This window comes from Chaetomium fimeti, assembly GCF_033439085.1.
Source record: "Chaetomium fimeti strain CBS 168.71 chromosome Unknown B0H64scaffold_1, whole genome shotgun sequence".
In the NCBI taxonomy this organism is placed as follows: Eukaryota; Fungi; Ascomycota; class Sordariomycetes; order Sordariales; family Chaetomiaceae; genus Chaetomium; species Chaetomium fimeti.
The window spans coordinates 1,239,998-1,267,839 of NW_026944329.1; the positions used below are offsets into that span (position 1 = coordinate 1,239,998).

The following is a 27,842-nucleotide window of genomic DNA, read 5'->3' on the forward strand; positions in this document are numbered from 1 at the left end:
ACATCTTTCTTTGTAGCCGGGCACGTGTGGAGCCTGCTATTGGCAGCTTCTCCTTCTTGTTGCAAGCAGCATTCTCCCGCGAAGCTGCCAGGTTGTGGCTGTGGCCTCCAGCCCTCGTGCCGCCTTCTCCTCAGTGCTGCACCCCCCCAACCCCAATGCCGGGCCGCGGAAGTGGTAATGATCGTCATAGGCCCCCCCACCCTCACCCGGGTTTACCCTTTGGGGAAACCCGGCCACCTTCTCCGGCAGCCCCCCCCCCCGGATCGACGCTAACGCCCACAACCCCGGGCGTTCTGGGTGTCTAGGCCCTTGTGGGTGCTGCAGCCCGGCGTCGCTTCCACGGGCAAGCCGCACAATGGGGAACAGGTCAAGAGGCTCTGGGCCCCAAGCTCTGCCGGGCGAGGGCCAATGGGAAGCGGATGCCGGGAGCAGCGGGTCAGCTCACCGGCTGGGTGGAGCGCGCTGCAAGGTGCGCGGCGGACCTTGGGTCTGGCCCTTCAGACTGCCATGGTAGCACGCCCCTCGTCACCAAGGCCAGATCTCCAATGGCCGTCAGAGGAAGGGACGGGGACAAAGGGGAGGGGAGGGTAAGGGTGGCCACCCGCTGCCGGACCTTCCTCGACTCGGCTAGGGCAGGAATGACGGTGAGGTGCTGTTCGTTTCGTGGTTCGTACAAGAAGAGACGGGAACGGTCAGCTGTCCCGGCCCAGTTTGCTGTCCGGTGTCATCTGACCTCGGGGCGCCATGGAAACGGCAACCCGCAAAGTACTATAATAATACCGGCTCGCCCTTCTCCAACGGTACCAACCCAGACAGACAGACAGACAGACAGACAGACAGACAGACAGACAGCCACCCGTTCAAGAGGAGAGCCCCAACACGACAGACCCACCCACCATATTACCCAACACTTCTCCCCCCCTATCATGGCATCCCTCTTCACCTCTCGGACAGCCCTGACGGCGGGCTCACGAGCAGCGCTGCTCGCGCGCCGGTCCCTGCAGGCCACAGCCACAGCCACCACCACCATCACAACCACCACAACCCCAACCGCCGCCCCCTTCGCCCGCAGCTTCCACCACACGCGCAGCCGGCAGAACCTGCCCGAGTTCAGCCTCAAGGACCGGGTGGTGATCGTCTCCGGCGGGGCGCGGGGGGTGGGGCTGACGCAGGCGGAGGCGCTGCTGGAGGCCGGGGCGGTGGTGCACGCGCTGGACCAGCTGCCCGCGCCGGGGACGGACAGCGACTTCGCGCGCGTGGCCGGGCGCGCGGCGTCGGAGCTCGGCTCGCGCATGCGCTACCACCGCGTCGACGTGCGCGACCAGGCGGCGCTGGGCGAGGTGGTCGGTGGGATCGCGGCCGAGGAGGGCCGGATCGATGGGCTGATTGCGGCTGCGGGCATTCAGCAGGAGACGCCCGCGCTGGAGTATACGGCGGAGGATGCCGACCGTATGTTGGGTGTTAATGTCACGGGGGCCTTTATGACGGCCCAGGCTGTCGCCCGCGAGATGATCAAGCGCAAGCAGAAGGGCAGCTTGGTGCTGATTGGCAGCATGAGCGGGACCGTGGCGAACAGGGGGTTGATTTGCCCGTGAGTGTTTTTCCCGCCTTCTTTTCCTTCTTCTTTTTTTTGGGGGGGGTTATGTGTGGCTTGCCATGGAGCGCCGGCTGACAAAATGTGACAGAGCGTACAACGCATCCAAGGCGGCTGTTCTGCAGCTCGCCCGCAACCTGGCCTCGGAATGGGGCGAGCACGGCATCCGCGTCAACACCATTTCCCCGGGGTACATCGTCACCGCCATGACCGCCTCCCTGTTCGAAGCCGTCCCCGAGCGGCGCACGGCCTGGCCCGACGCCAACATGCTCAAGCGCCTGAGCTACCCGGAGGAGTACCGGGGCGCGGCCGTCTTCCTGCTCAGCGACGCTAGCAGCTTCATGACCGGGGCCGACTTGAGGATTGACGGAGGCCATTGTGCGTGGTAGAATGGGGTACGATAATTTGCCGAGCAGCAATGCAATTGCGCCAGTGTTTATGTGGACCGGGGTATCCGAAAATATGTAATAATGTACATAGAGCCGGCGTCGCGTTGTTCTTTTTCTTTGCTTTTCGGGCCAGCCCCAGAGTAGAACCGTCCGCTGGCAACCAGCTTCAGCCAACAAAATGCAAGCCTAATAATTCAGTCACACCCAGCTCATGACGCGGGCGCCACTACGCCCCGGGGTCCCAATGTCGCAACGAGACCGGGCTTGAGCCTCAAGCGTGATTCAATGTCTGCCGCCGAGGCGCCACCCTGGCGCAGCACCAGCATCTGCCTGACCGTGCCAATATCCAAGAACTCCCTCCCCTTCTCGGTCGACTTGCCCATGTTCTCAAGCTCCTCTCTAGCGCGCGCCTCGAGCCGGCGCCGTGCCTCGAGCACGCCGAGGGTGACGTTGCTAGAAGACGACGGGTATTGCGGCGACGACGCGGAGGGTTTGCTTCCCGGCGGCGCGCCGAGGAAGGGGGAGGCTATGGACGACGGCGAGTATGTCGGGTTCGGCTGCACGATGCCCATCTTCTGCAGACGGTCGGCGAACTCGGCGCTGAATTCGGGCCGGTTGGGGTCCATCGAGTCGGCCCGGATTACTGTTTTGCCGTTAGTTTCTGGGTGCAGAATACCATTTGACGGCGGCGCGGTTAGAACTAACCATCATCTTTCGTATACGAAGCTTGCGGTCGGGATCGCGGTTGGGCGTCTGTTGCTGCTGTGGGAGGAGGGCGCATTCGCGGTGTTGAGCTTGGTTTTGGTTTTGGCGCTGATGCTGCTGGGGACGAGCCGGAGGCGCGCGAGGGGAATTTTCGCACGGTTTGTTGTGCTGTTTTTGATCCGGAGGCTCCCATTATGAAGTGTATGTTCGATTCACAAAAATCTTGAATTCATTGCTGAACGACCGTTTGCGCTTTTGCTGGCCCAAAATAACTAAATTCTGCCAAGGATCGGGGAGCCGGGAGCTCTCAAGTTGGTGTGTCGTCATCGTCGCGCCAGCCACAACGGCAGAGTGGCTAGTGTAAGGCCTGCGCCACATCATGCGGAAAGGGTTCGATTTGTATCCAATGCTTGAAGTCTTGCTGTATCTCTTTTAGGAACATGTCAACATTAGTACTACGAAGTTATACGATGGCCTCCCTAATAAGGGCGTCTGTGGTGATGTTATGAGAGTTTAATTGTGCAATCAAGGCGTGGTATTCCACGAATTTAGCGTCCTCAACCTCGTCTTGGGTTAACTTATTCATGAGATGAGTCATGCAGCCCTTCAGCTCTGGAAATCGGACCCGTGGCGTTGGGTAATCAAGACACTGGAAAAACATCGAATCAATAATGGAAATGGGAAATCGGCGAGCGCCACGGAGCGGAATGGGCTTACAGTCGCCAGCTCCGGAGTTTTGGAGCTGGCAGCCTGCAGGTGGCACCCCGGGAGCATGATAGGATTGATGGACCGTTGCGTTGGTCGGCACCCATCTTGTCTTGGGCTTTGTTCTTCGGCGCGACCCGAGGCAGGGCGACAGGTGGCTGGTAACCACATGTCTCCCAGAAGAGCTTTTCGTTGCTACGCGGGAGCATCGTGACACAATGTGGCCCAGCCTCTTGCAATAAACGCAGAAAAGGAGGTGGCGATCATTCGAACGAAGCCGACGAATCGCCTCCTCTTGCTCCTGCTCACGAATTCTTTGCCGCCTCAACTCTTCTTGTTCTCGAAGTATTCGTCGGCCCTCTTCGCTTCGACGAATTGGTTTCGGCCGGAAACGGGACTTGGGTCGAGTCTCCCCTACCTTGGGCTTGGGGGAAGTCATTGCGGTGATAGTAGGGCGACCGTACTATGACAAACCGCTTTCAGTGGGGATGTTCTGGTTCAAGCGTGAATAAGGAGTTTATGTAAGTCTGAAATGTGTAGTTTCCCGTTGAATGGACCAACACCGTGGGTTGTTCCAAGAACTTGAAAGACGCCTGTGTGGGCAATTTCGTAGGGCTACCTTAATTACATCGGATGTGTAAGAGAGTGTATTAATGAGTTAGAGACGTAACTTTCCAAACAAGTATCCCGGGTGTATCCATTACTTTTGAATTTTTAGTATTCTTGAATTTTGTTCCTGTCAGGCACCGAAGCAGCGTACCTGACTCGGCACCTACCTGAGACAGAGCTCTCCGACCTCCCGGTATATATCGGCGATCGGGTTACGCAACTCCTATACTTAGCCTTCGAATATTAGAATACTAGGCACCTTATAACCTTTTAGCACCTTCCAGGTACAGGAAGTAAAGATAGTAAAAATATATATCTACTATTTTTACTAGGAGTGAAAAGAATTTAAGAGTACTAAAAATTCAAAAGTAATGGATACACCCGGGATTGAACCGGGGACCTTTCATAAGCGAAGCTGCGATGGAGCAAAGCTGCGAAACGAAAATCATACCACTAGACCATGTACCCAACTTCCTTGAAAGTTATAGAGTGACGGGGTTGTTTGAGCCTATGTGGTTCTGAAATGCGGGACTAACCGCAGAGCACCACCACCCTGAAGTTTCCTTCCATGGGTGGAATAGTTCAGGCGATTGATATGAGCGCGTTGATCCGAGAACGTCTCGAACATTGATGGCCCGGAACCAATGCCTTGAAGTGAACTTGTCCATATAAGAGAGTTGACTTCGGTCAAGCCGAAACCATCAAGGGGCTGCACCTGAACCCCAAGCTCGGCAGACTGTCATCTTAAGAACATTCTGCACGAGGTGGAACCGGGCTGTGGCCAGAATGGTATGTCCATACCCTCAGCTGCTGTTCTCCAGCCTTACATCAACCACAACCCAACCGGGCAAGCATTCGACGCCATTAAAATCAACGAAAACAACTTCGAAAGGAATGCACCTCATCAAAAATCAGGGACGGGTTAGTAGTATGCAGGCTCGGGTATCTTTCCCGCGTTCCACATGCCAGCCCTGACATGGTCAAGATTTATCGACTGCACGGTTTCTTTGGTGCATTTGGCAGCAGCTGGCAGACTACGAAGGTCGTTACCGGGCACAAACACCGACCTAGGTAATCCGTGCCTGCCTCCCTACCAGGTGGTAGGTATGCACCGACTTACACCTAATCTACCTAACTCAGGTTTTAGCTCAATATTCGTCCAGCATGGCAGAACATGACATGGATGTTGCCAAAATTATGCAACTCACGCCAACTGGCTCGGCGCCAACCTGGCCAATTACTCGTCTCTGAGAGGCTGAACATCCTAACCAGGGGGGGAACTCGCGGCAGTCGCCGAACGCCCAAAAGCGCCACAGCGCCACGGCAGCATGCAGCTTCGCGTGGTCGACTTGGACCTCAAAACATGCCAAGGAACGACAGACCAAAGCGAATAATAGGGAGTTCACCACAAGGTAACCATTCCAAACAAGGACTCGTGCACTTGCAAATCCTTCCGTGCCCTCGTGCCCAGCCCTCGTGCCCAGCGCAGCTATGGCCGACGACCTCTCCGACTTTTCCAACGATCTGGCCACGGATATCGGCCCTCTAATCGTCCTATTCGGCGAATCTATGACCAAACAGTACCTCAGTGAGAGCACCTCCTTTCTCGACTACTTCATCTTCGCCATGGCCCCAATCGGCATCATCACCGCCATCGTCTCCACCATTCGTGTCTGCGGACATCCATCTCTCCGCGCCTTCATCGGCCGGTCTCAGGAAGGTGATGGCGCGGTCGAGGCCGAACTGTGCACGTCTACTAGTCGTGATGTGTGCGAGCTGTTCAACAGGGGCGGCATCACTCGTGTCCTAGGCAAGCCTAATATCCTCGAACTCATCTACCTGCCCCGCAGCCGATCACTCGACTTACTCCAGAATTATCTGAGAAAGCCAGAAAACACCGAGGACAAGGACTCAGCATGGTGGCAGAGAGATGATAGTTCTTTATTTGGTAAAGCCAAAGACCCAGCCGAGGGAGGCCTCTCGTTCGCTCCGAACCCAAACCTTTCACTCAATGTTGGTATCATAAAGCGATCCAATTGGGTTTTGTACACAATTGCGGCCGTTGGATTCGTCCTTCAAGCTGGTGTCCTCGCGCTGGCTGGGACTGGCGTTTGGATTCTCGGCTGGAACCTCAGCGGGGCAGAATCGTCGGCATCTAGAGACTACGCTCCCGTCATGTTCATCACGGGGACAGTCCTCATGTGCGCCGGAATGTGGAGTTGTGCGGCTCTTATAGGACAGACCACGCACGAACTACACTTCAGGCGTACCAAACGTCAAGGTTTAGAACGACCGCGTCTCCTCTGGCTCCAGCCCGGGCCCCAAGTCATCGGCGACCAGAGTTTTGATCCGTTTGCCTATTTCGAAGACACAGATACCACCCCTCTCCAAGTTTGGACATCGTCGAGGAAGGACTTTGACGAGAAATTCGAGACCTACACCCTCTTCGCCGTCCTGGCCGTGCTGATTGGGTACATCATGCAGTTTATCGGCCTCCGCGGGATGATGGCCTGGGTTTCTCTCGCCCAGCTAGGTATCACCATTGTCATGAGCATCCTGCGTGGATGTCTTCGCATGCAACGCCTCGGCAGGAATGACAACATGTTGCTCGCCACGCCTGATATGGTTGCAGGGCACGAGCTTGACTGGCTCTCCTTCGCGATCGTCGAGGCGGAGAACAGGGCGGGAGGATGGGGGAAAGGGGAAAAGACGGAAAGAAAACGGAGGGAAAGGGGGGGAGAGGAGAAAGACGAAGGGGATGTACCGTCATGGCACGTTACGGGCCAGTTCGAGGATGCCACACACCCCGAGACGGAGGAAAACACTCAACTAACTACAAAGCCCCAGTATCAATCGGAAAAGGGGCTAGGTTGCACGGAGTTGCTCCTGATCCGAAAGCAACTCGCTCACCTGACGGGGAATGTCGCCTTTGGCACGGCATCGGGCCACCAGGAGTGGGAGGGTACGCGCGTCAAGGTCCGCGCAAAGGCTGTGGAGCTGGGCAATGCCATCAGCCAAGCAGCGGAGCGTCTCTGGAAGAGGCGCCTATGGAAACACCGATCCGAGGACATCCCCCATACTAGTCAACGCGAGCAGGACACTGTGCTTCGGATTCGAGCAGTCGCCTCGCCTCCTGGTAAACAAGCGAATTCTCATAAGCAACTAATCGACGTTACTCTGAAGCCACCCAATGCATCAGAACCAGACTGGAAGATGGACTCGGCGCAGCTGGAGGCAATTCTAGGTCTCTGGATGTGGACTTTGCTTTCTGATAAGCGCGTTGTGAGCGAAGACGACTCTCACCAGAAAACCTCTCGCGCTGAGAAGGTCCAATGTATGCGGACTTTCTCGGCCGGCTTGGACAGGGAAAATCGGGGCCGCGGAGCTAACAAGCAGGGCGAAATGGACCTTTGGCTCGGGCCGAACGCAGTGCCGCTTCTCGAAAATAGCCTCACCCTCACCGAGCAGAGCTGCAACGGTATCGGTACGCTGTGGACTTCCCATGGTAAAACCAATAGGGAGCTAATACGGTGCGATTTGGGGTGCAACGCGAGCCAAATTCGACTTTGTGGTTGGAATCCCATATACGAACTACTCGAGCCTGCCGTTTCAGATTCGGCAAGCACGTCGACTCAGCAAGGGAAACAGATCAAGCTTCGGGTCCAGATTACCCCAGTTGGGGGTTCACTGCTGGACATCTGTGCCCAGGAACTCTTCACCTCCCTAGCGATGTCGTTGATGAGTATTCTGACCGTTGAAAGGACGACCATGGCTGAGAATGCCGGGTGGATGCGGCTAGGAAACCCTACCGTTGCCACGTTCGCGAGGGCATTTATGGACCACGATTTGGGATCCTACTCCGAAGCCTTGCTGTGTCTGGTACCGGCATTTCGAACCAAGTTTCCTCCTCCCTCCTCCGAAGACATGCTTCCCGCATTGCTTCAGACCGCAGATACCTACCGAAAGGCGTCAGAATGGGACAGGGCACAAACCACTTTGCGCTGGGCATGTGCGCGGCATGCTCCGAATCGCGGCGAGGAGGAGGAGAACCCGGCTACAGCACCAGGCAGCCCAGAGTCCCCTTTCACAAGAGCTCTCCGCGCGACGGGCGAACTCTATCGCTGGTCACTTGCACAGCATTCCAGCGTCGAAAGGAAACTCTTTGGGAAACGTGGGATCGAGTGGATGGCCAAAACCTATCGTCTCGCAGGTCCGAGTAATCCAAGAGTCACTGAGATTCTAGATTGCTACGAGACCGTCGCGCAAAGGATAACTACAGGACTACCCGACTCTCTCGCTCGCCTTCTTGTGGCAGCAATGCGGAAAAAGAAAAGGACGGATACGCTGCACTACCTGTGTTTTGTCAAGACAGGTGACTTTGCCTCCGAGGCCTTGCAACCGGTGCTTCCACTGGCCGTCGAGAATGATTGGAGCGAAGTCGTGAACGCCGTTCTGGAGATGAAAGCAGACCCGAACAGCCAAGACGAGTATGGCCAGAGTGCCCTTTTCCTCTGCGCAGTAGCCGGCCGTGAGTCGGATGCGAAGTTTCTCCTAGATCTTGGGGCGTTCGCGAACCGACCGGACGGCCGCGATGAAACGCCGCTACTCGCGGCTTCCCGGCTCGGGCACTTGAAGGTTGTTGAACTTCTTTCAAACTCGGGAAGTGTGGATATCGACTCGGTGGATCGCCAGGGTCATACAGCGCTATCGCGGGCTGCTGAGGGCGGGCATGACGCCGTGGTCAGGGCCCTGCTTGAGAAGGGTGCGAAACCTACGTCACGGGATAGTCATGGTCGGTCGCCGCTATCGTACGCTGCTGAGAGCGGGAATGAATCTGCAGTCAAGCTACTACTGCTCAAGGACCGTGCTATGCTCGAGTCAGCGGATAAATATGGTCGGACACCGCTATCGTACGCTGCTGGGAGCGGATCTGAGGCTGTGGTTCGGCTGCTGCTTGAGGAAGGTGCTAATCCTACGTCTCAGGATCGTCGTGGTCGGACACCGTCATCGTACGCTGCTGAGGGCGGGTATGAGGCTGTGGTCAGACTACTAGAATCGAGATGATGCACATAGCTCAGCATATTCGTTCCCGTCTCTCGTTATCCCTCTCCTTTCCTCTCAGACCTACCTAATTTCCTAGTTACTAGCGTGCTACTAGAAGGCATACGAGGCTTGAGGAGGGTGTGCAAGTGCACACTTCCATATCTACGAATTCTGACATGACTCACTCTCTATGAAGTCTATTTCTGCCACAATAGTACCTTACTTGTCATGTGGTAATGTCCGGGGCGGTATACTTAGCACTATGGGCATTGACGTCGTGTGGACGTACCCTTCGGGAGTTCAAGCAACAAGACGCTAGTTTACCCCTTACCTGTAAGCCTACCTACCTAAGAAATTTCGATGTAAAAGGGGTCTACAATAGAATATGGAAGGAAGGACTTCCTCAGCGGATCAAACCACGAGCCATTCTAGAGGGTCCGGTCAGATGTTACATAGGTAAATAAAAGCCTTCTGCCCCGAGTCTTAAGAAACGATCTAACTTAACGGGCAGTCCTCGGAGGTTCAGAATCTATTGTGGTAGCCCAGCCTAGTTTGCTACAGGGCTATCCCTCATCTCCAATTACCTAGTTATGCCCCTCCTCTTCAACCCAGACCTCGCTCAACGACGAACTGACGGGAAAGGGGTTAAGAATGCTGGCCAGATGAAGGGTTAGGGTTGGCCTATGATTCCAGAAGTGACACTTCACAAGAGAGCCAGAGGTCGTCAGGGTCCAATCCCGTCCTCGCCGGCTACGTCCTGCATGGAGCATGGAAGTCAGCTTGTACTTCGCACAACTGTGCCAACCCGTCGCATGTCTCGGCTGCTGGAAGAGAGCAAGAGAGACGCGAAGGCCCGGATGACGACGATGAGGATTCTGGAGATTTGGAGATCTGCTCTTCATGTTCATTCCTCTTTCTAAACCGCTGGGAAGTCCGCGCATCACATCACATGCTTAACATGAGGTACCAGTTAGGTTCGTCGTGGCTTGTCGTTTGGGATCAACAGACGAAGAAAAGAAGACATGGAAGCCAAAATGGGATCCACTCAATTGCAACACGTGGAGTCACGTCGGAAACCATGAGTGGGCCAGACCGATCTCTCAACCAATGGGCGGTCGCAATCTGACCCCCGCAGTCAAATTCTGTACGAGCAGAGCTCCCCCCGCTCGAGAAAACCAGCCCCGCTCTGGCGGAGGGACAAGACTGGCTTGCACGACGACGCCCTTCCGGAAATCGGCTTTTTCACCTCCAATTCTCTCGCATCGCAACCGCGAGACCGGACCTGCCACCGACCGAACTGCCGCGGCCCAACAAGCCCAACCTGACACCGTCCCGTGCCATCTCGGAAACCGGGAACCCACTCACTCGGGCGCGTGCGCGCACACCGTTTGTTTCTCTCCCCACCCACGGGGGGCGCCGGTTCGGCCATGGAGAGCCCCGAGTTTGCCGCTGGCATGCGGGGCCAAGGTCTCAATGGCAGCGGTCCTTCTAAGCGCAAACGGAGCACCATCGATAGCAGCCCGGCCAGTCTGCTCGACCTCGACCATGACCACGATCATGACCACGACCTCGACCACGACGAGAGGGCCGACGCCTCGCCAGACACCAAGAGCCGCCGCCTTCCCGGTGTGAAGCGTGCGTGCAATGAGTGTCGCCAGCAAAAGGTAGTCACATGTTGTTGAGTCACCGAGTCCCCGTTTCCCCGTTCTCCCCGTTCCCCTCCGCCGCGTCCGTGTCCGTGTCCGCACCGGATCCGGGTCCGAGCTTCTCCGGATCGCCCCTCCGGTCTTGGAAACCTCGCTGTTTGTTACTCTCCCCTGCGTCGCCATACAATGCTAACGCATAATTCCCACTCCAGCTTCGCTGCGATGTCGTCCAGGATCCGTTTCAGAGCTGCTCGCGGTGCAACCGGCTCAAGCTCGAGTGCAAGATCGAGTCCAATTTTAAGCGCATCGGCAAGCGTTCCAAGCATGCCGAGATGGAGAAGGAAATCGAGAGGCTGCGCCGTGCTGTCGAGTCGGCCAGGAACCAAGGTTTCGCCCTCGACGAGGATGACGAGGTCCTCCATTCCGGGGTTCATTCCGCCATGCAGTCACAGCTCCAGTCACCCGTTGTCGCGAGCCAGTACACGCACACCCGCAACCCCTCATTAATGGGATCGGATGAAGCCGTCTCATCTCTGCTTCATCTGAAGCGCGGCGGATCCTACGCACTTCCTCGCATCGCCCGCGAGCTGGGCAACTTCAGGCTCACCGAGGACGAGGAGAGCCAGCTGTTCAGTCAATTCTTCAACTACTACCACCCATTCCTCCCGTTTCTCAACCCCGCCCAGACACCAGACCAGTACTATCAACAACATCCTCTATTATACTGGGCCATCATCGCCGTCGCGAGCAGGCGCTACGGGTCCGACCCTAACCTTCTCACCAAGCTCTCGACCCCGCTGACAAAGCTGCTCTGGAACACGGTTGGAGATGTCCCGCAGAGCTATTTCGTCGTCAAAGCCCTCTGTCTACTTTGTACCTGGCCCCTCCCCACGAGCACAACGTCGGCCGACCCCACGCATATTCTCTGTGGCGTCATGATGAAAACGGCTACCGGCATTGGCTTGCACCGGCCAAGCCACATCAACGACTTCTCGCGAGTCGCGGTGGAACTGAACAAGGAGGGGCTGCACGACCGTATCAAGACGTGGGCGGTATGCAATACCGTCGCCCAGACTATCGGGACAGGATATGGCCAGCCAGCGTCGAGCCTCTACGACTGGACACTCGCCATTCGACCGGGCGTCGAGGGGCCGTACTCGCTCGGGCCAGAGCTGGAGGCGAGGTTGCTGATCGAGCGGTTCTGCGACAAGGTCTCCAAAGAAATGTACAGCAACGCCAGCGATCCCCGAGGCGTTGCCGGTGACGAACACCGTGCCATGCTGATGAGGGTGTACCGGCGCGAGTTCAACGAGCTGCAGGCTTCTATCCTCGCACAAAACCTGTCGCCGATCGTCTACCTCCACCTCAAGGCAGCCTGCCTTCATCTGCGGCTTGCCGGCTTCTTTGACTCGAGCCGTACCCCGGGGTACCTTGACGATCTGATGGCGTTGTGGCGTGCCATCACCGGATTTCTCGACTACATTCTAGACGGCCCAGGGCCTGATGCCTGCCACGAGTCATATCGTTACCAGCTACTCGACCAGTATCTTCTAAAATATGCCACAAACTACGTACAGCAGATGCTGGTCGCCGCCGGGTTTGCTCTGCTCAAACTCATGCGGTCTTTCTTCGTCAAGCAAGTCGATTTTGAGCGAGGCCGGACGCTCTTCCACAGGACGATCCAGGCCATCAGGGCTGCCAGCGTGGTGCAGAACGACCTCAACTGGAGGCTCGCAGAGCTGATGGTCCAGATCTGGAACGGGGCCCGGATCGAAGGAAGCTCGCCCTCGTTCCAAGGTGACGATCCGGAGATTGACGACAGTCTCCAGCTCAAGGTCAGGTGCAGGCACAGCATGAGTCTCGTGTTCGACTCGATCTGGCATTGGAGGGAGGAGTACCAAGCCAGAGGTCGAGGAACGCTCGATGGTGAGTTCGCCTCCCCAGACTACCAACCCCCCCGCCCCCGCCCCCGGCCCCGTCTGCTTCCAGTCCCCTCGTCTTTACCCTGTCTCTCTGAGGTGAACTCGTGCGGGCTAAGACACTCCTTGGTAGCTCTCAAGCAACCCACGAATCCCGATTCGGCTAATGAGTCTTCAGCCTCCTCCACCCATCTGGACAGCACCCTCGCCCCGCCATCCCACAGCCTCCCGGCCAACCTCGGTTTGGCGGCATCCAACGGGGCTCTGACGCCTAGTGGGGGCTCGGCGATGGGAGGAGGCACGCAAGGCTCGCTCTTGGGACTGAACACCTTCGACAGCAACTACGATCTATGGGATCCTCAGCACTGGATGCTGGACGGCCTGATCGACTTCAACTACAACAACTTTGGTGTCCCGATCGAGAGCGCCTAGGGTGTGGTGCGTCCGATGCTAACCCGGACCGACCAGTACCAATCCTCGTTTCGGGCGCCGTGTTTCTCCACTAAACACGGGCCGGCATCACTTTTTCGGTAGTATGTTTACATTTTCTGATGAAATACCCCTTTTCTTTTCCAGCGCATCTTTTTGTCACGGGGTTTACGGGGTTTACGGTTCTGGGTTGCGGCGCGGTCTGGTCTGGTCTGGTCTGGTCTAGGCTGGACAACGGAAAATCGCACACACACACACTCACACAACGAGAGAGAGGCAAACCGAGTCTGGCTCTTCCGGCATGCGTGGTGGGCGAATTGCCTCCCTCGCCATGCATGTCTTAACTATATAAGCCGTGTGACAGTTTCAAATAGCAAGCATTCCATCAATCGGAACATGTTTTCTACACCGCGCCGCGCCGTGTCCCCCTTCGGTATGTGTCACGTCTCGGAATGATGAGTAGCTAGGTCTCTGGCCTTGCAACACACAGCGCCGCCCGCCTGCTCGCTCACCGGCTCGTTCGCGCGTGAGCTGCTAAAATAAACTCCCACGCTGTCTGTCGGTCGGCATCGGCCCGTTGGTTACACATCACATGTACGGTGCTTTTGTGCGTGCGTGCGTGCGTGCCTCACCCACCCGGCCGGGCGGTCGGAGGGGCTTCTCACCGACGACGAGTTGGGAAGAACCCAACGATCACACACCGGGTCTCGGGTCTCAGATGCGCACCTGCATGGTGGCGAGAGCGACGCGGCGGGAGAAGCGTAGCGGGGAGAAGAAGTCTTGGGTAGTTGGTGCCGGTGAGGTATGTACCTGTTCGTTTGTTGCTGCTGCTGCTATTCCTGTCTGTGAACCTGGCTGCCGCGTGGTATCTGGTATAATATGGGATGGGAAGGAATGGTAGGCCGTGCCTACCCGGCCCAACGGACCCGAGGGGACGGGAGGGGGGGGGGTTGCTTGGCAGGGGAGGTTGTTGCCGTTGCTGTTGCTCGTGATGTTGCTAGTGCTGGCTTGTTGGTTGCCCGAGGTTGGTCGGGGGTGGGTTTGGGGGTTGTTTTGTTGTTTTTGGTGTTTTACATAGCTACATACGAAGTCGTGCGGGGAGGGGGGGTTGCGGCACAAGCCTTTTTGGGGTCTTGGTGGTTTGGGGTTTTTCAGCTCGGGAGGTCGGAGAGTGAAAATCTCCAACGTCGCCGCCGCGGGGCCGCGTCTGGGCGCTACGTTTCCTTTTTCCCGGCTTCCAACTGCCGCCACCGCCCGCCACCGCCGCGCCGCCGCCGTTCGTGGAGATGTGAAACACCAGCTGAGCTTGTTAGCTAGGTATGTGGCAGCTTTTTTTGCTATGCCGCATGCCGCAACATCACATCCCGTTCCGTCCGTCCCTTTTTTCTTTGCTTCACGAGTTCTGATGGTGGGTTGTTCCCAACCCCGCGTTTGGCATTGGCGTTGGCGCTGGCACAGATACAGTGCCGGGTGCCGAAGGTGATAGTTAGCCCCCGCGGCCTTTACTTTTTTTTAGACTCTTTTTTTTTGACTTTGTTCTCGTGTTGGTTTCATCCCGAGTCACACCCGGGTCGGGCATGCTGCCGCGCCCCGGGGGAGCGGTTGTGGCGCCGATGCTTGGTTTCTCCTTCCGGCTCCGTCCTCTTTCAACATCACGAACCTGGAACGGAAGTTGCAATTGAGGGTTTCGGTCCGATCGCGGAATTACAGAACCGTCATGGTTTTGTTCGCGCCGCATCACCGTTTTTCGTCTGTTTCTTGCCACTTCTCATCACACGCCCCCCCTCCCCCCGCCTCCCCTCTCTTCCGTTCCTTCCTTGTTTATTCTTTTATGCTACGATAACTGTAACGCCGCTCTTCGATGCCCTTGGTTCTAGAATCCTACGCTTCTAATCTCACTTGGGGGCCAAAGTTGCAAAGTTGCGTAACTCATCTCCCTCCTTCGCGTCGGAATTCCGTCTGGGCGGAGTTGATTGATAATGGGCCGCTTTTCAGATTGCGTCGTCGGAGTCGTAGTGTTTCGGCGCCCGTCTACGGCACGGTTTCCCTTACTTCACTCACAAGGCTGGCCGCGCCGGCGAATCCGCACAAGGGGCCTAGCTTTGTTGCTCCTTCATATTTATTTCTACTTGGCGGATCAGGAAATGCGGAGAGATCGGACGGATTTGCAGCAATTGGGTCAATCCATCCCAGCACTCGGGTCAGACGGATGACGACCATTTCTGCATTATCGGATTATTATCCAGTAGTTATTGGAGTCCCATTATTGCAAAGGATTGGTCGTGACGACAATATTGACGAACAACCTGGAGATAGCCGGAGTTACTACTTGGATGGTATTCAGGTCGGCCGCGTGGTCCTCTCAAGCTGTGAGGACCTCTAGGGCGTGAGCGTGGACCGGTCTCTTTCCCGTTTCCCGCGCCTTGTCTTTGCCTCGTCTTTGCCTTGTCTTCGCCTTGCCTTCGCCTTGTCTCCTTCGCCTCTTTTGTTTTACCTCTCCCCTGTTTTTCAGTCTAGTTGTTGAAGAGTCCATACCATGCCATGTCTCAGAGTTCGGCTCCTCCACACACCCAGCCTCACTTACACCCGGTCGCCAAGACCGACCACTGCAAGAGGCTTTGAGTAACCACGCCGTTCGCTTTTGTTTCCAATCATTGAACTGCTTCTCAAAACATCAATACCCTCTTGACCCGAGGAAATGGAGCAAGTTGGATCAAAGCCCAATTTTTACGTGGCTGTGTCTCTCCCTCCCCCCGCGCTCTGCGTCCTTTCTTCGTCTGTTAATTCGATCCGACGGTGGATTCCCATCTTCACTCAATTGTTGGAGGCTATGTCAACCATGGCCGCATGAGATGCGGCCTCGACATGGGCCTCTTTTCGACTTGACCTCTCACCAAAGGGGGTCGCCGACAACATGAATCCATTCCCTCGGGACTGTGTTAGTCTGCGCATTCGAGGCACTGCCAAAAACAAGGCATTTTTCGCTGCTTCTTTCTGGGGCTGTTCCCGGCCATCACCGGCGGCCGCATCGTGGCGGAGATCCGCTTCCCTATCCCATGCCCCCGGTCTCGTCCTCACTTACACGCCGTGTACCGAGTAACTCGAGCTTGAGTCATGCTAGAATGTGCCCGAGGACGGGTTCATTCATTCCCCACATTGCACGGCACGATCAACAGTGCCAGTCGGAGCCTGAACCATGGACTCGACATGACGTTGATGGGAGGTTGATCAGGAGGGCGTGCCTTGAAGCTCCCTCCCTGTAATCTCCACCCCCACAAATCTCTCTTGTTTGCAAACACCTGCACTGGAAATTACCGTCCCAGCCTTTTGCTATGTACATGAGCATGTACAGTACATGCACGTCCACAACACACCCCGTGGCTCCCCTGGGAGCCCGCCACAAACTCAACTCACCGTTTCTCCCCCCCAGCAACACTACCCGGCAGACGGACCGGTCAGTCGCCCAGCCGCTCCTTGCTCCCTACCTCCTAGGCAGGTATCCCCGATCGCAACAACCCAGCCAGTGAGAGCCCTCAAGGGCATCCCCCCTCCCCTCTCCTCTTCTCCACGGTAACATCGTGACTCGCGGACAAAGAACAGCGCGACCAAAAGGCCAAGCTCAAGCCGCCCCGGGGAACAACACAACACACACCTCGCGGCGTCTGCGGGCCCAACACGCGCCGTGAACGAACCAACAGCACCCCCCTTCCGCCCCCTTACCCCTGCCTGCCCTAGGCCAGCTAAGCGCGCCTATGCAACCAGCGCACACCCACACAGTCACGCCCACGTCCACATCCACACCCCCCTTACCCCCTACCCGCCTTCTTTACCCCCCTGATCACTTATGTACTCGCGGCCTTGGGCTTGGCCCGGGATGGCATGCCCTGTCCGGGGAGGGCGAGACATGACAAGCCAAGACATGGCACGACAGAGACACATGACAAGGTCGGTCGGACGACGGCAAGGGCACCGGCCGAAGTGAGATTTTTCTTCTTCTTCTGTTCTATTCTTCCCTGCTCTACTGCCGAAACAGGGGTTGTGAACGCGCCTCTCCGGTTAAAAAGGTGGGCAGGTGTGGTGGAGATGATCGATCACGGCGCGGCGGCGGCAAGGTAGGGCTGGGCAAGGAGATCGGGCTTTACTCTATGCATACTATGTACAGCCGGAAGGGGGAACGGTGAGACGGGAGGAAGGTGAAGAGGGGCACGGTGATGGGGACGGTGATGGGCGGAAGGGCAACGATTGGAGGGGGATGAAGGAGAGTTTAGTTACTATGTAGGGGGTGTGTGGGGGGAGGGTTTCGCGGCGTGCTGGTTTTGGGTGATCGGATGATGCCAATCCATGGTAGCCGTCTTGTTCGCCTAACTAACTGGTTAAGGCTGCTGCTTGCTGGTGGGTGGTGGGCCTGAAGGAGAAGAGGGTGGCGGGAGGGCGGACGGACGGACGGGCGGCTCGACCGTTGAGATGGGCAAATTGGCTCCTTGTTGGTTGGTTTTTCGTTGTGTGTGCCTCTGCCCTGTCCGGTCCTGTCCCCCCTGGGCGAGCTAGGGGGGGAGGTCGGCGATCTCGCGCTTGCCTCAGGCTACCTACCCGCCTGCATGCATTAACATTGCTTTGACATTGCCTTGCCGTCGACATCACCCGTCCGGTCGGTGACGGGTGGCACGGATGCAGTTCGTCCAGTCCTCTGTCCGTGCGGCGAGGAACCCGGTGGTGAGGGAAAGACATGTCGGCAGCAGAACGCGCAGGCGAGGCGGCGAGCGAGAGGCACAGGTTTGTCTCAGAAAGAAGGAGGGTAATTAGTAGAATATCACGATGATACGCGCTGCCATAGCTCTCGACTTTGTTTCTGTCAGCTGGTGAAGCTGCTTGAACCGAGACATTCACAAGCTCGGCAGCCCCGTGCCGTCTACTGATATCGAGTAGGCCGGGGGATCTTGACTTAATCTTCACTCGCCACCGGCATGCAGGTTTCATTAGACGGGTGCGCAAGAAAGCGTCTGACGGCGGTAAAACCCGCCAGTGTTCGTCAAGTGTCTATCCGTCTGTTCCCACTGTGAGGGTAGACCCTGACATCCACAACTTTTCGGGCGTCTTCCAGAACGAAGATACCACTTCCATCACAGACAAACAGCCCCGAAGATGCTGAATAAACCATCAGCCACCGAACCTCTCGGCGCGGGGGGCCATTCACATGGCAAAAGCAGGGTTGTGTCGCTAACAGAGAGGCCGTTGTTGAGGATTCCGATGGCCTGAACCGGTTCTAGAAGTCTGACGACAATTTCGTTTATTTCATTTTTTGCCTTCAGTCCCTTGGGACTCGCCCTCGGTGCCGCAAATGCGCCGGTTTCGTGGGCCGATCTACGGCGTTACCGACTCAGACGAGAAACCGTCCCCAGGCCGAGACCCAGGAGGCTAGAAGGCCAGAACAAATGCGCGAATTTCTGGTTTCTATCGTTTGGGCCCAGCGTCCTCGTGTTGTCTTCACAGTTAGAGTTTCAAAAGAGAGGAGAGGCAACTCGGCCACTGTTCCTTGGATAAACGGCAAGTCAACCGTCGTCCGAGATAGTCGCGAACAGAGGAGCTGATGATGCATTTTTCGCGCGCCGGCATTAATCACCATCCGGAGATGATGGACAAACATGTTCCTTGGATATGATATTCAAATCCCATTATTTTACCACAATACACTTCCTTTCCGGTGCGCGGTATTCGCACGGAGCGAGACGCAAGACGTTGGCGGTTGAAGCAAAGGGACACAAACGAGAAAAGGGGGCGGGGTTGGGGTTCGGGTTGGGGTTGGATGTGCGCTCATTGAGCCGTCGAAAGCACTTACACGGGCGAAACCACGAGCGGCCGGTGCTCGAGGCGGGGGACAGCCTGAAACCCCGAATTGGGTGACGGGGTTTCGACTTCGAGAAGGGTTAGGGGGTTCCTTGGGGGCTTGTGCCTCGCTGTAGAAGTACAAACAAAATACGGGCTTTTAGTGCGGGAAGCGAAGTCTCAAACACAGGGTTTGACCTTGGGCAGCTTGCGGTCGTTCGAGGCGTTATCCAATCAAATTGGCGGTTCTTCAGAGGGAAAGTGGGTTTTGAAATCTTCGGCCAATGGGAGGGGATGCAAGAAGCCCACACCTGACAAATGCGAGCAGATCTGGCTAGCAGCCACTGTAACCTCACTCCAGCAACCAGGATCAGGTTCTGCACAGTTTCCCCCGGAACTGTACTGTATTCTGTTACGTTACGCCCACGCACCACACTCCCACAGAGCTCGACCCTCGCAACGCCTCAGCGGATTGGCGCGGACCTGCGGTGATTCACACTTGGCCCGTTGCTAAGCTCGTCTGCCGAGCAACCACGATCCGACCAGGAATCTGTTTGGATCTTTTGCTGTGGACCCGAGCCACGCACTTCAGGGCGCGAACAGGGCATCCCAGCGTACCATCATGACATCTTCACACGGCGGGAAGTTGGGTTCCCGTCTATCCGTCATGTCTCCGCGATCGAGGCTGAGAGGTAGCATGTTCTCGCTCCCGCCCTTAGCCTTGGCAAACCCGCGAAGAGTGCGACGTGATGAGAGAGGGACAGAGGCGAAGTCTGGCGGTTCAGGGTTACCGTCGATACAAATCAGGAAGCTCGTAGCCCTTATGCTTTAGCCGGCATATTGTTAAGCTCACCGCAGTTCCTAGTCTGGATCTCTCGCCGCATCTGCGCGAGTTATCAATCTTGTCTCGGCTGCTCTGTGACGAGGGTGCTTGATGCGGCCCGAAAAGTACGGGCATAAGCCGTCTGTCGCACAAACGTGGACGGGAGCGGGCTTCTGCGGGCTTCTGGTGGAGGCATGCTGTAGAACCTTAACCGGGTGTGAGACAGGCACAGCTGTAGAGAGAGTTACACAACCGCGGGACGGTGGGCAAGGCGTGCACATGCCGTCAACACTGACGGAGGAGGCCCAGAAACTGCTTGCCGGCTCTTCGACACCACCCCCCCCCCAAAAGTTTTCCACGCCGCCGCCTGACCCCCTTAGCGAGTGAGAAACCTCGACGGCCGAAAGCGTTGCTGATGTGTACCAGAGTGGGTGCCAGGGTGGACAACACATGATCGCGATGGCGACGGAAAGGCTGCCGAAGTGGAGTCGCCGCAGGGGCAGGGGAAGGGCCAGACCCACGAAAAAGGCGAGGCGGAAACCGGGGGCTGACTTCCCCGGTGCATCTGGCGTCCATATCGATCGGGGCCCCAGCCTGAGGAGGAAACGGCCCGGGTCCACCCGCCATCAATGATGATCAAGCGATTTGCAAAATGTTCAAGTCTCGCGGAGACGCGGAGCAATGACTACAAGCGTCTCATCATAATGGGCGTGTTATTCGTAAAGGGGGACTGGGCGTGGGACGTCCCAGAAACCACCCGCGTCCTCCGGCGAGCGACGTCGCGAGGTGGTGTGATGAGCGAGTTGTCACCTCGTCCGTGGCGCGGTGCAATCAGACCAAGTCGTCAAGGTGACGTGTTTGGATAGCGTCAGGCAGAAGGGTAGCGGTTCCGTCCTGCTGGGACCTGACGGCGGCTGCGCGGTGATATTATGCAGAGACTGGAGAGGAGTTGACCCGGCCGAAGCCCGAGAACATCGACGAGAGAGGGGCGGAGGAAACGCCGAGCAGATAACGTTACCTGAAAAGCAAAGAGCGGGAGCTCGGATTGGGAGGCCGATATGGGCTCAAATCTGGTTGCGGATATCCGCACTCCCGTTACAGTCCGCAGTGCTATGTAGGTATACTACTTCATCCATTTTTCACTCTCCTCCCCGACGTCGCGCGCACGGGGAGGCGGGTGGAGATGCTCCCCTCGGGCATGATCGTAATGAAGATTGCCAAGTCGGGCTGCGGGCGTTGATCTCGCGCTGGGTTTAAAAGCAACGGTTGCGTTATTCTGGAGAGCAGCCGGTCTCCCCAGGCACAGCACCGTCGCTCACCGGCTTTCATTTACGCGATATTTCCCATCCGGTCATAGCGTGTCATTTCGGCCTGCTGTGAAACCCGAGACGTGAACGTGAACGGGCTCGAGAACGGGTCTCCTGGAGACCCATCAGTGGGCGTCGACGGCGGGCAGGGGGGATGCCTGTCCGTGTCGAAAAAGTGGCGATTGGTGGAGGAGCGAAAGGTTTCGGGGATCCATTTCCTGCGCCTGAGACCCTGCCGTTCGCTGCTAGCGTAGCAACCGCTATTTGGGCTGTGGAAAAGCTGCATTCGTGGCATGGGGGTTTCATGACCGGGCACCGAAATCAGACGCGATGATTTTCAGCGACGGCGCCGATGTATTGGTATGGAATGTCGTGTGTGGTTCGTGCACAGCGCGGTTCGCGGGAGCTGTTGGTTATTCTGAAAAGTGTGTTGGTTGTTGAGCTGCACGGTCGCCCCTCTTCGCGCCCAATCGCCATGCGCAATAAGCGCGCCCATGGTGGTTTGGCGTGCCGAACCAGTCGGCGATTGCCAGGGAAGGGTGCTGCTGCCAGGGAAGGAGGGGTCTGGAGAAGGGAAGGGGGGGCCACCGACCTGATCTGCACCTCATCGTAAGTTCGAATTCAGCTTTCCGCTTTTTTCCCTCACATTTTCCTCCACTGACCGCTCATCACTCGAGCACCGCTCCAGGTCGAGGCCAAAAGGGGTATAGCGCGGACCCGACAGACTGGTAAGAGTTGTGGTTGGCCCAAACCCTCTTGCCCTCAGGTTGCAGCACCAATCACACGTCGGAAAACGGACGACCCCAAGCACAGAAGCGCTGCTGTTTTCGCCCTTCCTTGGCCCCAAAGAGCCCTGAGGCCCGCTGTGCCGTAATCGGCGGGCATGCTTCGAAACACGAAAAGCCAGCTTTGAGAAGGGCTGTCAATCGAAATGCAGGGCTTCCGGCGGCATCAGGATCGCCAAAATAGGTGCCGATGGAACAATAATCAATACGCCGAGCAACCGTTTCATTGCAACGCGCGCATTTGTCCCCGACGGCAGATATTGTGGCAATCAGGGCGCCAGGGATGTGTAGAGAAGTATGGGTATGCGCTGCAGGCTGCAGAACCCGCGGATACCGTAGCAGTGGTGAGTCAAGGTAAGTGGAAGTCGAGTCTGCTGCATGACAAATTGTTGTGTGCGCATCCCGGCGACCGCCGAGGGTTTTGAGGACGAAGTGTGTTGTCGTCGCGGAACATCGATGGCTTTTTCCTTGGCTGATGGCAAGGGTTCAGAGTGCAATGATTGTCAGGATCGGGCAAATACTGCTGTCAGTGTCCTAAAGCCGTATCTCCGTGCGCTCTTTCCTGCGTTGCTGCCCGGAAAATTTGATCCTTCCATTCTCGGTGGTGTCATCCATCTCTATTCCGGCAGCCGCGGCCCTCTCTGCCACTTTTGAGTAACACAGCCTCGACGTTTTTCCCACTATTCCTCTTGCGCGCAGGCACAGCGTTTCAACCCAAGTCGCGAAGGAAATCCCGGTTGCTTTCAACAGACTTTCTCAGCCCACCCATTCCGCCTGGTCTGTTTTTCGGGCCGCTGCACCATCGCTCGAACCTTGGTCCATACACACAGCAAAAGAGCCCGACTGGGATCGCGGTGCCCGTTCGCATGCCCCATCGCACCCCATGTCTTCTGCCCCCCATGCCCCAGATTTCCGCAGCCCAGCTCTGTTCAAATTTAGCAGGCCGATGCCACCCCCGGCAATTGGCGGCTTCGCCCCCGGCTCGCTCGCCGAACGGGTGGCAGGTAAAGCGGTGATGCATCAACAGCTCAAGAACTCCGGGGTACCGTAACGCGACACGCGCACGCACACGCGACATGTTCCAGCTGCCCAGTGTAGAGACGGGCGAGCGACACACATGCCAGCGCGAGCCACGTCTACAAATGGCCAGCAGCAGCAGTGCGCGATCGAGATATGCCGGAGCGGGGTGGCCCTGGAGGCGTCTATCCGCCCTCCGAGTCGAACCAACTGGCTTCGTACCGGCCAACGAGGAGGAAGTAACGGCGGCTATCTCACAGTAGGGTCCTCCCGCATGGTGGCGCGAACCAGAGCTTCCCCGTCCGCCGTGGAGAGTGCGGTTCGCCCTGTTGAATGTCACGGTACATACCGATACGATACCGGAGAAGGGGGGGTCCATCACCCATCTCCCCCACACACCCACCCTGGCGAGCGAGAACGGCCCTAGCAGAAGATGTGCACTCACTAAATCGTTCCCGCAACGCCGCCTTCACAATTCAGGCCTTTGCCTTTTTTCCCCGGGGCCCTCATCCCTGCTGAAGATGGCCATTGACTCGTCCCGCTCTCACGTCTTCAGTGCCGAGATGCTGCCCATTAGGGCAAATGCTACCTCCGCCGTTTGCATTAATCTATTCGGGGTCAAAAAGATCTGATGGCCAGGGTCCCCCTTCTTCCTGGGGGAGGGGAACCGGCAGTATGTTGCCATGTCACCGAACCGGGTCACGGTGGGCTTCGCTCTGGCTAAGACTAGCACACCAAGCCGAGCCCCGGCGGTCGTTATCATGATTGGGGACTGAGCCGGCGCCCTTTGTGGCGGAAACGCCTCGCCCCGTCTAGCATCCATTCACACGGCTTGCTGTCCTCGAGGGTCCCGGGAAAGGGAGAATGCCTGGCCGACCCGGTGTCATCGTGGCCGTCTCTGCCACTTTGGACGAGAGCTAGGGCGCGTTAAACGGTCGCAGATGGTACAAGCCTCGTCGAAAAGAAGCTGTCTAGGGTCCGTCCGTCCAAGAGGGGCAATTCCAACTAATACCCTGGCGCCTTTGTCACCGTGTCGATACCGTCTCGTTGTCTGCGTGCACAGTTTTTTGAACGGTCGGCGCCTAGCACGTCCAGTGACTGCAAGGCATGTACCGGGGTACGGGGGGGGGGGGGGGGGGGGGGGGCGTGTGCATTGAAGTCGAGGTACGAAAGTACATGCATACCCGACTGCGTATCTCGCCCGCACCCACCCGACAAGGGCGGTGCGCCGTTCTGTCCTGATTGATCGAACGAGACCTTGACGGTCCCTGGTGGGCGTTCACATGGGTATTTTTTTCTGCCACCCAATGTTTCTGGAACGGGGGCGCGGAAAACATACATCAACCTCCTCCCACCTCGATTGCCTACTTCTACCTTACTTTCCGCCCCACCGCCGCTCGGAAAGCTCCTCTTCCTCCTTCTCACTAATATAGACGGTTCCCTGACCTCGCCTGTCAGATCAGCCTCCTCTGTCTCAAACGTTCCCCAGTTCCTTCGACGCCGCACCCTGCCCCACAGCCGGGCCGCACTCGGACTGCCAGCCAAGTTTTATAAGGTCAGGCACCCTTCCTTAGCTTTCCCACGCCGCGATCTCGAGATCTCCAAGCGTAAAAGAGAGGGAAACGCCGCTCTCGCAAGAAGAAACAGCACCCTTTTTCCTGCGTCGAGTTCTCGAGATCTTTGGTTGCAAGCAGCAAACAGACCAAGGGACAAACGACTAAACATGGATACAGACAGGCAAGACGAGGTCGACTCGCCTATGATTGAGGACTTTCTCGACTGCGACCAGTTGGGATCAGACTCAGACGGCGGCAGCTCCGGCAGTTCCTCTCCTAGGAAATCGTTCAAACGCCTTCACATTCACGTCGACATGACCAATAGCCAGTACCTCGCGCCCGGGGCGCACCACGGCGAGCAGACCCGGATAGACGGCCTGCCGATCTGCACTAGCGGCCCATCAACAGGTGCTTTCTCTTCAGCAGCCGATCTCGACCCCTACAGCGCAGTAAGTTGGCCCGCTGGCCACGTCCTTGAGTTCTCCCGCGACTCACCACCAGTATTACAGGTATCCGGCGTCTCGTCGTTCAACTACCCTGCCGCTGCTGACCCAAGCCTCCTGACGCCGGCATCGAGCTCGGGGAGCCCTCCTCTGCAGCACAAACAGTCGGGGAAACCGATGCGGACTTACCACCATTCTCAGACGCCGGCTCTCGCACCGCAGGCGCCGACGCCTCCCGACACATCCAAGATGTACAGCTACAACGGCTACGAGCTGAACTCCAGCAGCCAAAGCCCGTCTCCCATGACGGTGAACCCGTCAGTGACGGAAGCCGCGCCCTTCATGACGCCCTACATGGCGCACTCTCCTCCCGTCAGCCACCATACCTCCTCGCCCAAGAGCGAGATCCCGCCTCCAATCGATCCCTATCTCGGCCACTTTACTGTCTCGGGCGGAAACGACGGTGATGTAACGCACCACTCGCTGCAAGATTACCACCCGTACGGCGTCGAAGTCGCCCAACCAGGCGCATACCTTGCCCAGCAACACGTCCCGGTCGGCACACCGCACATGCACCACCGCATGCCTTCAGATGGGTCGGCACCAGTCTTGTCGCAACCCCACCCTTCACACTTTAGGCCGCACTCCGGGGCCCAAGTCGGCGCGATCGAGGACCTGCGAGACCCCGGCATGCTCCTCGGGCCGTATCCGACCCACGGGGCCATGAGCCCAGGCAGGAGAGCGCCGCCGCGGAAGAAGCCCTCTAATTCCAGGAAGCCGTCCCGCGCACCCAAGGCGATGCCCCACGCTGGGCCGAGCGCCAATGGCCAGTTCAGGCCGGAAGAGGATGGGGAGAAGCTCACGCTGAAGGACGATGCTCCCGAGGACGACAAGTACCTCTTCCAGCTCCGGAACGAGTACATCTCGGAGAAGGGCAAGGGCATGTGGGAGGAGATGAAGGCCAGGTACTCAGAGAAGCACCAGGGCAACTGGGAGAAGGCCGCCCTCCAGATGAAGGTCTCGCGAGCAGTGGCCCGGTATGGCGTATGGCCAGAAAGAGAGGTAAGGGAACCCCACCCCTCCCACCCCCCCGGCCTAGCCTGCACCTGTCTTGAGCCATCGTACTAACGATCACGCGCCATAGATTGATCGGCTCAAGGAAGCCTTCGATTACTTCGAGGACATGCGGTACCAGCTCATCATCGCCCGGATGAAGGAGACGGGCGGCTGCCGGGTGTGGGACTGGAAGAAGCCGCATATTATTGCGATGCTGGTGAAGCTCGGCTTGGAAGAGCCGACAGCCAACGAGAAGACGGGCCTACGCCGGCGCAAGAAAGCGGCCAAGAGGCAGGGCAGCCCCCAGAACGGCGGCCACCCCGTCATGGGCGACTGGTCGGGCGGGCTCGGCTTGCACCACCCGGTCTACCACGGACACGCGCACGCGCACCACGTCGCCGCCAACGCGGCAGCACGCCAGGGGCAGCAGTTCGATACCATGATGGGCGACGACTTCGGCGGGCCGCCCAACCTGACGGCCAAGCAGCAGGACGACCTCATCAACGACGTCTTCAGCAACGTCAAGGCAGAGCGCAGCCTCAGCCCGGACAACGGCATGGATGGCATGGACGGGTTCGCGTACGGCAGCACCGACGCCGGCGGCGCGAGGCGGCCTTCGACAGCGGCCCCCCGCGAGTTCAATCACCAGGGCAGCGCCCGTGTGGCACGACAAGCGTGCGATCAATTGCTCCAGCACCCTTCTTCATAGATACCCCGGGAAATGCACAACGGCGCAAGGATAATAACGAGACCATGGCACAGCCACCACGGCGAAGGTACAAGAAACAAGAATGACGGGGGGCTGGGTAATCAGGGCAACCTGACTGGCATCTTCTTTGGGTTTTGGGTGGGCGGTTTGGGTTCTGGTTTGGGGGCGGTAATCCTGTATTTTTACCAGCATCGTCATCGTCATCGTTTCTGTTTCCTTCTTGTCCATCTCAAAGTCAAAGTTACCCTTTTTTTCATTCATTACCACCTTTACTTTCTACTACATTGCAACACTGCAAAAATAAGAGATAAGTACTTGCTCACGCAACAACAACAACAACTTCTGTGTTTCTCTCTCTCTCCCTCACTCTCTCTGTCTCTGTGTGTTACATGTTACACATTCCTTTTCTCCCGAGTACTCCTCTTCAATCTCGTTTCGCCTTTACTTGCCATCTTGGGTGGGGCTCAGTTGATTACGGCGAAGTTCGGCGGCGGGGCGCGCTGGTGTGTTTCGGACTCAGTTTCTCGATGGGAATCCGTCATCCATCTCACAGAATGTCATTTTACGGTGCGGCGAAGCAAAAGAAGCTCCCCCCCGGCCTTTCCTTTCCGTTCCTATCCGCCGCAAAAGCCGGGTAGGGAGGCAGAGAGTCATGGCACGGGAACGTATAATTTCACGTCAGGCACTAGATAGGTATCGCCCGTCATGAAATGAAAATAGAAACCTTTCAAGATACGCCATGCCTCCCAACTTTGTGCTTCGCGACCTCGTCGGCTACCCACCTAGGCAGATAGGTATTTGCTCTTTCGGGGCAATTGTACACAATCCGGGCTTGGCAGTGAGACGATGGGATGGTGCCTGAGCGATCGCAAAGCCACGCCGACGCTGAATCCTCCGAGATCCCAGATCCCCGGTCCCGCATGTCACCACGGCGCGCGACAGCGCCGCAGGCAAAGTTGCACAGTTCTGGGAGATCCTCAGATCCCGCGTCTCGGCCGGGGCGGGATTCGTATGTAGTGAGATCCCTATCGGGGATTACAGCCATACGCAGTAGGTATTACAAACCCAAAGGAGCAATCTGGAATCGCCATCGTTTGCCAAACGCGGATTCTGACCTGACCACCCTGACTGTGTCCGATCCGGAGTGCGCGGGAGATCACCTGTAACTATGAAACGACGGAAGCGACTCGGTCGCTCTGTGTAATCCACCAAAAAGCGACGTCTGGCAGCCTTCCATCTTTTGCGAATTCGCATTCAGGGAGCTCCCCAGGCTGCTGCCAGGCA

General features: G+C 57.4%; 10 protein-coding genes and 1 non-coding gene across 11 annotated transcripts; 5 read left to right on the forward strand and 6 right to left on the reverse strand.

The window, feature by feature from the left end:
- Nucleotides 1-926: 926 nt before the first annotated feature.
- On the forward strand, nucleotides 927-1,983 carry B0H64DRAFT_314004 (uncharacterized protein; the record flags this gene model as incomplete). Its single annotated transcript, XM_062800185.1, has 2 exons — nucleotides 927-1,591; nucleotides 1,686-1,983. 2 exons carry the CDS (start codon nucleotides 927-929, stop codon nucleotides 1,981-1,983), a joined length of 963 nt encoding a protein of 320 aa, XP_062663679.1.
- Nucleotides 1,984-2,027: 44 nt separating this feature from the next.
- Nucleotides 2,028-3,016, reverse strand: B0H64DRAFT_8467 (uncharacterized protein). Its single transcript, XM_062808863.1, has 2 exons — nucleotides 2,689-3,016; nucleotides 2,028-2,626 (listed from the first exon to the last, which is right to left on the reverse strand). The coding sequence occupies exons 1-2, from the start codon at nucleotides 2,879-2,881 to the stop codon at nucleotides 2,193-2,195; spliced, it is 627 nt and encodes a 208-aa protein (XP_062663680.1). The 5' UTR covers nucleotides 2,882-3,016; the 3' UTR covers nucleotides 2,028-2,192.
- B0H64DRAFT_8473 (uncharacterized protein) lies at nucleotides 2,965-4,083 on the reverse strand. The gene has a single exon (XM_062808865.1). It carries the CDS (start codon nucleotides 3,830-3,832, stop codon nucleotides 3,152-3,154), a length of 681 nt encoding a protein of 226 aa, XP_062663681.1. The 5' UTR covers nucleotides 3,833-4,083; the 3' UTR covers nucleotides 2,965-3,151.
- A 291-nt stretch (nucleotides 4,084-4,374) lies between these two features.
- Nucleotides 4,375-4,470, reverse strand: B0H64DRAFT_t15. The gene has a single exon. It is a non-coding gene; the product is annotated as a tRNA-Ala (tRNA).
- Nucleotides 4,471-5,493: 1,023 nt separating this feature from the next.
- B0H64DRAFT_437346 (uncharacterized protein) lies at nucleotides 5,494-9,055 on the forward strand (the record flags this gene model as incomplete). The annotated part of the gene is made up of 3 exons (XM_062806242.1): nucleotides 5,494-7,486; nucleotides 7,616-8,912; nucleotides 8,986-9,055. 3 exons carry the CDS (start codon nucleotides 5,494-5,496, stop codon nucleotides 9,053-9,055), a joined length of 3,360 nt encoding a protein of 1,119 aa, XP_062663682.1.
- Nucleotides 9,056-9,174: 119 nt separating this feature from the next.
- Nucleotides 9,175-9,569, forward strand: B0H64DRAFT_8490 (uncharacterized protein). The gene has a single exon (XM_062808870.1). The coding sequence runs from the start codon at nucleotides 9,282-9,284 to the stop codon at nucleotides 9,507-9,509; it is 228 nt and encodes a 75-aa protein (XP_062663683.1). The 5' UTR covers nucleotides 9,175-9,281; the 3' UTR covers nucleotides 9,510-9,569.
- A 696-nt stretch (nucleotides 9,570-10,265) lies between these two features.
- On the forward strand, nucleotides 10,266-13,436 carry B0H64DRAFT_380163 (uncharacterized protein). Its single transcript, XM_062802715.1, has 3 exons — nucleotides 10,266-10,709; nucleotides 10,904-12,617; nucleotides 12,744-13,436. Exons 1-3 carry the CDS (start codon nucleotides 10,473-10,475, stop codon nucleotides 13,040-13,042), a joined length of 2,250 nt encoding a protein of 749 aa, XP_062663684.1. The 5' UTR covers nucleotides 10,266-10,472; the 3' UTR covers nucleotides 13,043-13,436.
- Nucleotides 13,437-15,401: 1,965 nt separating this feature from the next.
- On the reverse strand, nucleotides 15,402-16,248 carry B0H64DRAFT_369453 (uncharacterized protein; the record flags this gene model as incomplete). The annotated part of the gene is made up of 5 exons (XM_062802032.1): nucleotides 15,402-15,540; nucleotides 15,624-15,677; nucleotides 15,934-15,999; nucleotides 16,122-16,156; nucleotides 16,195-16,248. The coding sequence occupies 5 exons, from the start codon at nucleotides 16,246-16,248 to the stop codon at nucleotides 15,402-15,404; spliced, it is 348 nt and encodes a 115-aa protein (XP_062663685.1).
- A 1,063-nt stretch (nucleotides 16,249-17,311) lies between these two features.
- On the reverse strand, nucleotides 17,312-18,240 carry B0H64DRAFT_8571 (uncharacterized protein). Its single transcript, XM_062808888.1, has 2 exons — nucleotides 18,234-18,240; nucleotides 17,312-18,184 (listed from the first exon to the last, which is right to left on the reverse strand). The coding sequence occupies exon 2, from the start codon at nucleotides 18,014-18,016 to the stop codon at nucleotides 17,405-17,407; it is 612 nt and encodes a 203-aa protein (XP_062663686.1). The 5' UTR covers nucleotides 18,017-18,184; nucleotides 18,234-18,240; the 3' UTR covers nucleotides 17,312-17,404.
- Nucleotides 18,241-22,271: 4,031 nt separating this feature from the next.
- B0H64DRAFT_8648 (uncharacterized protein) lies at nucleotides 22,272-23,275 on the reverse strand. The gene has a single exon (XM_062808904.1). The coding sequence runs from the start codon at nucleotides 23,171-23,173 to the stop codon at nucleotides 22,487-22,489; it is 687 nt and encodes a 228-aa protein (XP_062663687.1). The 5' UTR covers nucleotides 23,174-23,275; the 3' UTR covers nucleotides 22,272-22,486.
- A 1,081-nt stretch (nucleotides 23,276-24,356) lies between these two features.
- Nucleotides 24,357-26,753, forward strand: B0H64DRAFT_8666 (uncharacterized protein). Its single transcript, XM_062808907.1, has 3 exons — nucleotides 24,357-24,799; nucleotides 24,860-25,855; nucleotides 25,938-26,753. Exons 1-3 carry the CDS (start codon nucleotides 24,518-24,520, stop codon nucleotides 26,556-26,558), a joined length of 1,899 nt encoding a protein of 632 aa, XP_062663688.1. The 5' UTR covers nucleotides 24,357-24,517; the 3' UTR covers nucleotides 26,559-26,753.
- Nucleotides 26,754-27,842: the final 1,089 nt, after the last annotated feature.

Excerpts from the sequence above, each read along its gene's own strand:
- B0H64DRAFT_380163 (XM_062802715.1), top strand. The coding sequence starts at position 10,473 with ATGGAGAGCCCCGAGTTTGCCGCTGGCATGCGGGGCCAAGGTCTCAAT. Across the intron at positions 10,710-10,903 it reads ATGAGTGTCGCCAGCAAAAG|CTTCGCTGCGATGTCGTCCA; the intron begins GTAGTCACATGT and ends TTCCCACTCCAG. Across the intron at positions 12,618-12,743 it reads AGGTCGAGGAACGCTCGATG|CTCTCAAGCAACCCACGAAT; the intron begins GTGAGTTCGCCT and ends ACTCCTTGGTAG.
- B0H64DRAFT_8666 (XM_062808907.1), top strand. The coding sequence starts at position 24,518 with ATGGATACAGACAGGCAAGACGAGGTCGACTCGCCTATGATTGAGGAC. Across the intron at positions 24,800-24,859 it reads ATCTCGACCCCTACAGCGCA|GTATCCGGCGTCTCGTCGTT; the intron begins GTAAGTTGGCCC and ends CCAGTATTACAG. Across the intron at positions 25,856-25,937 it reads GCGTATGGCCAGAAAGAGAG|ATTGATCGGCTCAAGGAAGC; the intron begins GTAAGGGAACCC and ends CACGCGCCATAG.
- B0H64DRAFT_8571 (XM_062808888.1), bottom strand. The coding sequence starts at position 18,016 with ATGAAACCTGCATGCCGGTGGCGAGTGAAGATTAAGTCAAGATCCCCC.
- B0H64DRAFT_8490 (XM_062808870.1), top strand. The coding sequence starts at position 9,282 with ATGTCCGGGGCGGTATACTTAGCACTATGGGCATTGACGTCGTGTGGA.
- B0H64DRAFT_8467 (XM_062808863.1), bottom strand. The coding sequence starts at position 2,881 with ATGGGAGCCTCCGGATCAAAAACAGCACAACAAACCGTGCGAAAATTC. Across the intron at positions 2,627-2,688 it reads TTCGTATACGAAAGATGATG|TAATCCGGGCCGACTCGATG; the intron begins GTTAGTTCTAAC and ends ACGGCAAAACAG.
- B0H64DRAFT_8473 (XM_062808865.1), bottom strand. The coding sequence starts at position 3,832 with ATGACTTCCCCCAAGCCCAAGGTAGGGGAGACTCGACCCAAGTCCCGT.
- B0H64DRAFT_8648 (XM_062808904.1), bottom strand. The coding sequence starts at position 23,173 with ATGGACCCCCCCTTCTCCGGTATCGTATCGGTATGTACCGTGACATTC.